This window comes from Etheostoma cragini, chromosome 4, assembly GCF_013103735.1.
Source record: "Etheostoma cragini isolate CJK2018 chromosome 4, CSU_Ecrag_1.0, whole genome shotgun sequence".
Lineage (NCBI taxonomy): Eukaryota > Metazoa > Chordata > Actinopteri > Perciformes > Percidae > Etheostoma > Etheostoma cragini.
Window position 1 is genome coordinate 6,685,135 of NC_048410.1, and position 7,500 is coordinate 6,692,634.

The following is a 7,500-nucleotide window of genomic DNA, read 5'->3' on the forward strand; positions in this document are numbered from 1 at the left end:
CCCCCCCCCCCCCCCCCCGTTTGGTCTTTTTCTCTGTGAACAGGTTGGCCCAGCAATTTGTCTACCCCCAAGCCTATGTGCAGCCCAGCCTGGTGCTGCCCACTCAGGTTTCCAGCGCTGTCAGCACCAGCCCCTACATGGACTACAGCGCAGCCTACACCCAGTACGCTCAGGCAGCCTTTGAGCAGCAGTACCCGTATGCCGCCTCCCCAGCTGGCTTCCTGGGCTACAGCTACGCCACCAGCCCCACAGCCACTGCCGGTCCAGCCGCCGCCACCACAGCTCCAGCCACCGTTCACCCCACCCTCCCCTCCGCCACTGGCCAGGCCCAGGCCTTCCTGCACTACGCCCCACAGCAGCACATCCAGCCGGACCGTATGCAGTGAGTCTGTGAAGGAGCGGTACAGGTGGAGGAGGTGGGAGGAGGGAGTAGGAGATGCAGACCTTTGGACAGAGGATGGCAAAATGCCCTACAGGGTGACCCAGCTATCATCAGCAGAGGCCTTCAGGAAAAAGGGCGGGACTATTGCACTATACGATCTGGATGAGTCGTTTGCTCATTGGTTAGGGGGTTAAGAGGTTGGGTGGGGTTGGAGGACTGTCGAGGTTAACATTTGGGAAGCTAAACAGCATAAAGTATGTGATCGCTTCCAAGGGCTTCCAGAAGCTGACACTTCATTTTTTATTATTATTTTATCGTTGTTTATTATTATTGTATTAATGTCATTGTCAATGTTTGTATGCCATTATTATCAATGTTATCATGTTTTTGGCTCAATCAGTGGAAGGTATGTGTCTACGGTACATATTAATGATGGAGAGCTGTCTGGGACATGTCACACCTCTTCCCTTCCCTCTTTGACTCCAGAGTATCTGGGGCGGATATGAAGAGAACTGCTGCTTTAAGACACTCGGGGACAGTCAGAAATATGGGGGCAGGGTGAAGATAGGTTGGGGATTCGGAGAGTCATGCAGCCTGCCTTTCTGTGGTCCCATCCTAGTGCCATCCCCAGTAAGGTAGAGCACCGACTGCCCCACGAACAAACCTCCAGCCGTTGGCTCGCAACACAGGAGGACGATTAGAGATTTCACCTCAAGGACAAAATGGAACGAACGTTTTCAGTATACAAGACATGTTTTGAGTCTGTGATGTTAGGACTACACATTATTTTTTAAATTTTTATTAATTAAAGAGGCCTTAATAAAACAGAAACTTCTTTTTGAATCTCCTGATTTTTCCAGCGCCCCCCCCCACCACAGAACCAAGTGCAAAGAGCCCTCTGTAGCTGACCTTTCAGCAGTCAGTCACTTTAATCTGGCTTACTTGGGTCTTGATAATTTCAAATGGATGTAGATAATCACATGCAGTATGTGGGCGATGGGGACCCGGAGCGCTGTGCATCGTTGTTAAAAGGTAGCTGACACTGAGCTTAAACACCAGTGTATTTTCTTTTCTTTCTTTTTTCTGACTGAGAAATTGTTGCTCTCAAAAGGACATTCATGTACAGCAACTTAAAATCTTTTCAGTCATAAAGTACATTTACAATATTTATATGTAGGTATTTATATTAGGAACTAAGTTAAGATAGCTTCTTCTTTTTTTGTTACTATGACTATGGTTGCGGCACTGATTTCATTTAACCTGCAGAGGCACACCTGCAAATCCCTAGGTATCGTATTCATTTTGTTTTTTGTTTTTTCACCATGTCAGTGGATTTGCCCGGGTGCATGGCAACTACAGTAGATGCTCCTCTGTAGAGCCTTGACCAGTTGCATCAGAAATTCTCTAGATCTTTTCAATAAAGATGTTTACTACAGTCCCTTCAAGAAGCCATAACAAAAAAATAGAAATAAAGACTTTGTACTTAAAGATGACTCTTGACTTCTTCTTTGATAGTAAACATGAAGCACCAAAAATAAAAGTCAAAAAAGGTCCTTAATCCTTTACCTACAGATTTCAAAATGCCCAACTTGAGTTACTTGTGTTTACAGTATGTGTTATTGCAGTGTCACTGTATTCAGAACAGAACTAAAAGCAGATTCTCCCTTGATGATACTGTGCAAACCTTGTGGGGTGAAAAGGTTCACTTATGTGTGTGAGTGTGCTTGTTATCAAGGCTGTGTGTGCTGTTAGATCCTGTACGGGGGGGGGGAGGCAAGAGGCCCACACTTTTATCAATCCCCGACACCACCACCTGCCAGGGGTGCTGGGTGTTCCCACATTTACAATCTTTCTCACAAGTTTGTGTAGAAATGAAAGGAGTTTATTAATTTTTTTAACTGCCAAACAAGCTCTGCTAATTCTGTTTTCCAGCAGCATCTCTACATGTTTAGGCTTTCTGTAAAATAGTAAATTTGGAAAATGTGTCACTTCTAACCCTTACTTACTGACTGTAGACTTGACAAACAAGACACAGGCAAGGTGGTTAAGCAACAACAACACATACATTAATTGTCTTATTGTCCTTACCCAGTAGTGCGTGTAATGTATCCACAAAGTAATGATTCACAATACGGCCTTGAGTTTAGTAGATGTGTTTGTGGTGCTTTGTTTAGTTTGAAATCCATTTAGACCATATTTACTTGTGTTTTTCTGCACTTACACTAAGTACCTGGACACCCTGCCCTTTTACCTTATCATTTCAGTAGGTTTTAGTTTATATGATGGATTTCTGATCTCTGACAGCGAGGCTTTCTTTCAGTGTCTCAGTGTGTTTAAGGGGCACGTACTCCTGAAAATTAGTATTCTACATAGTTTTGTTTGGGGGCATGCTTTAGGCAGATACAAATAAGTCTACAGCTGTACTGCAGCTCTGTGAAGTTGTACCTGAGCTAAATGCCAACATATAATGCTGATGTTAAACTGGTACAACTCTTATTGTTTAGATTGTTAGCATGTTAGCTTATTGTCTGTAAACACATATCACAACTTAGGCTGATACAAATGGCATTAGTTTTGGGGGATATTTGGTCCTAAACCAAAGTATTGGACAAACCTTTTAACATTTCACCTGATGGTAACTTGAAAGTTAGGGGATCAACAAAGTCAGAAGGCTTAGGGGTCCTTTTGAGGACAATGCATTGGTGAAATGACTGACCAAGAGGCTGACATTGTAATTCATATAGAGCCACACTGTTGAAAAAAATCAAAGCAGTAGTGGGATTAATAGTAGAGATTGGAAGAATTCCAAAGTTCACAATTTATCCATGACATGGACCAATCTGAGCAAAGATATTTGTAAACATGAGTGTGGAATTAGTTGCTATGAATCAAAAATACTACTACGTTTCCCATAATGCAATCTCCTCCAGACCCACAGAAGACATTATGCAACGGATTTCTCAAGTTAAGTGAGTGTGATGAGTGAACTAACTTTGATGCTTGTGTCACAGATAGGTTAGGCTTGGACCCAAACATTAAAGGAATTTAATGAAGACCAACAATCAAAAACAAAGAGGATAGCAGGGCAAAACTAACAGTCAGGTAGTCAAAAAAGCAGCCCAGGAAGCCAGGAACGAGCAGGTACACACAACACACCACTGACAAACTCAAAAAACAGAACTGTATCTGACACCACTGAACACACACAACAAAATGGACCCACAAAACACAAAGAAAACACAGAGACTAAATACATGCTTATGAGGAAACATGTGACAGGTGACACTAGGGCTGGGGAAACAGGTGAAACACATTAGGGCTAGACAGAACAATTAAAAAAGGAAAATACAAGACAGGAAGTTAAACCAGACAAGACTACGGAGAAAAGGCAGACTTATATTTTTTATTGATCCCCAGTAGGGAAATTACAATTTACACTCTGTTTGTTAATAATCCCTACACATATGCTCAGGACCTATTCATGCACAAATGGAGATGAGTGAGTGAGCGAGCTGGCAGCTGGACCAGCGCCCTGAGCGGTTGGGGGGGTACGGTGCCTTGCTCAAGGACATCTGGCAGTGCCCAGGAGGTAAAGTGGCATCTCTCCAGCTACTGATCCACACTCTATACTTTGGTCCATAAGGGTACTTGAAACAACAACCCTCCGATTCCCAATCCAACTCCCTACAGCTATTGCCACCCCACCACTTCCAAATAAAACAGGAATCAGAACACAAAAAAAACATGACAGTTTGCCCCTTAAACAGAGAAGGTATAGAATATATCAGCCTTTTGTTTTTCAGTGAAACCAGCGTGGTCTTTTGTGTTCAGGAGCTGTGTCTAGGAACAAGGTACCAATTTTAAGTAAAGGAAAAGGCTTGATAGAAGACATACCAGTGTCTTAGGACATGCACTTTTCATAGCTGAATCCCATCAAAGGTTTTAAAACACTTGCGTTCAACAGAATTGATGTCCTGGCTGTTGCTGTGTTTACTGGTTGTTACTGTAGTGAAGCAGCTCTTGTCCCCCTGACTTCTATTCACTGTTTATCTTTCACTATCTCACCTCCCTGTTCTCTATTTGTGATCTCACTCACACATTTATTTACTCAACTTCTCTGCTTGTCACTTGTGTTGTTTTTTTCTTCACCTTACATCTCTTGTTGTCTTCCCCACTTCAGCACTTGTGGTCCTGTTTCTCCTCACATGCCACAGTACCCCTCCCCCTCCTGTTATGCTGAGTCAACATAAGGCCTCTCTCTCAGTCTGTCACTCAGGTCTCTGTTTCACGTGAACATGCAAAAGGGTTCAGTCAAATCTTACTCACCACATGCTTCTCACTCTGTCGTGGCACTCTGACGTCAAGGGATTCCTCAGAACTGTATATAAATACAGCCCCCCCCTTATCAGACTTCAACGCAACTTTAATCCCAACCAGGCAAAGACACCACTTGTTTTCATGAACTACGTACAACATTGGAGGACGCCTGGATAGCTCACCTTGTAGAGCGCGCGTCCATATACAGAGGTGTGCTCCTCAACGCAGCAGCCGTGGGCTCGACTCTGACCTGCGGCCCTTTGCTGTATGTTCTCCCCCTCTCACTCCCCCTTCTTGTCTTCAGCTGTCCTATACAAATAAAGACCTAACATGCCCAAAAAATTATCTTTAAATACAATGTCTGACAACATTGTGTTGGCCTGAGTTAGCATCATACCTAAAATGTGTTCTGGTTACATCATGAAATTATAATTTCTTCTTTTTCTGTATACAAGAACACATACATACAAATACTATGCTACTACAACATAAGTTATTTTGTGCTTAATTGACAGAATTACAATAATAAACAACTGCTTTGGACTTCAATTTAGTTTATGCTAGCTGTGTATACAGTAATCAGTTGGAACAACATGATTAATTACATCTAAACCAAGCGGAGTAATACCATTATGTTTATGAACACTCAGGGTGTCCGTCATGTTTAATCTTCTTTGACAGTTGATGCTTTGAAGAGAATCATATATGGTCATTTTATGAGCTCCTTATTTTGCAATGGGCTATGATCATACATTAACAGTATTTCACGCAAATGCTCCCTTGTTAGATAGCATTTTACACCTGACTGTCCCTGTCTCTAAATCCTTCTGTGTCTGTGTGACACGACAGAGTCCAGTCCCAGTGTCTGGGCCTGGGGAGTGTTGGTCCACAGATACAGGCTATATTTACCCGGACTCTCAGAAGAAATGACCAGACCCCAAAAACCTATCACATGCTTTTTCTCTTGGCCTCACATTCAGGTTTGAACGAGAAGTAGAGACAGTCAGTAGCTGAAGGCAAATAAGTCCCTGTTAAAGGGGAGAGTGATGTGCAGAATGATATAAGAGCAAGCAATTAAGACATTCTTGGGTCATCAGTCATAGATAGATAGATAGATAGATAGATAGATAGATAGATAGATAGATAGATAGATAGATAGATAGATAGATAGATACTTTATTCATCCCGAAGGAAATTTTAGGCATCCAGTAGAAATCACTCACAGAAATACAATGACCGTGATAAGGTGAAATGCTACTGTAGACTGTGTCACAATACCTGGTCAAAAACACTTCTTCATACTCTTTTTGTTTTTATTTGTTGTATCAACATTGTTGATTTATTACACCCCAAGCTAACTAGGGCGAAGTAGGACAGATGAGATTAACTGTAAGCAAGGGCACAACAGTAGGTGATAGAGTTAGCAGTGAAAAATGTCTTCACAGTTGGGATACCTGTGCAGTGTTGTGCTGTGATTAACCATTATCCCAGTCTGTGATGTCGCCACTCCAAACAGAAACTCCTATGTTACACAAATGCTGCAAACCAAAGGGTTGGAGGATGAAGAGAAATAGGTAAATGAGGATTCAAGGCAGTTGAACTAGCTACAAAGCTGCCAACAAACTCTAAAAGCTGAGGAACATTCTAATGAGTACCGAACAATCCAGCAGGTTCAGCCACTTAGACTTCCCAGTCTAACTGGCTGAACCTGCTGGATTCTTAAACCAATATACTTGTGTCTTTTGCATAAACATGTTCCATTGTCCCTAACATGGGCTAGTCAGGGATCCAGGCTGTTGATGAAAAAGAACAGGGGTGAGTGAAGCTATAAATTATGTTCCAACCCTTTAAAGTGAAGCTATGTCACTTTTGCTTGAACCAGCAGGCACTGTGGCCACAGTTATAGGTTAAAGCTACATGCTAAAACGTACTGTAACAGTAGCCAGCCACCATAAACTAAAGGTCATAGCAGACCAACAAAGACAGAAAACGCAAATCTCCTGGATGCATTGATTTGACCAGGGTGCATTTAGTTTCTTATGAATTAAACTTTTCATTTTTAGGAGTAAAAATGTGCTATTTTTCCCTACAGTGTACCTTTACTGTAAATGCAATTGCATTTTCTGTCCCATCACCTAATTCCTCATTTGGAAACAATAAGCCTTTGTTTTAAATTATGAGTCAATATCAATATTACTTGTGTAGAGAAATTATCTCTGAAAGAGTGTACATACTGTATTGACCTATACCTGGGCATTTTAAGGTGGTAACAGCTTGGCAACTTTGGTAAGCCAATAAAAATGTTACTGTGTGATTAGGAAAGAGCATTCATGGCAGTGGAGTCTGGGTGTGATAAAGATTCAGATATTTGTAGATCAGTATGAGTTTTTGGAGCTCTGGCAGAAACAAGTGCTTATCCTACAGCAGGCCTCCATCCTATCAGCTGCACTGATGGCCCTACACGCCACTCTCACACCTCCTACTCCTTCTGGCACTTCTGCTGGGGCTGGTGATAATAAGGTGAGCCAGTGGCAATAGACCTACACAGGACTGACAATTGTGCTAAAGTGTATCAAAGTTAATGGCAGTGAGAGAAATTAATTAGTGGCGAGACGGAAAAGGACTAAGAGCTGGAACAGGTCAGACTGAGCAAAGTGATTCCAGTCTCCAGCTCCGAAATGTGATCTGAGTTTTTCTCACTCAAGCAGAGCTTGGGGAGGTCCATCAGAGCCGCGTTGTAATCCCAAGCCCTGACACCCCCCACACTCCCCTCCCCAACAGCCCCTATCCAAACCCCCACC

The 7,500-nt window shown here is 42.5% G+C and overlaps 1 protein-coding gene across 1 annotated transcript in view; it reads left to right on the forward strand.

The window, feature by feature from the left end:
* The window catches only part of LOC117942761 (RNA-binding protein 38-like), a 9,650-nt gene extending 7,780 nt beyond the window's left edge, over positions 1-1,870 (forward strand). Inside the window, exon 4 of the mRNA XM_034868405.1 lies at positions 44-1,870. Within this exon, the coding sequence (XP_034724296.1) occupies positions 44-386 (343 nt within the window). The 3' untranslated portion in view covers positions 387-1,870. The remainder of the gene's footprint in view (positions 1-43) is intronic.
* Positions 1,871-7,500: the final 5,630 nt, after the last annotated feature.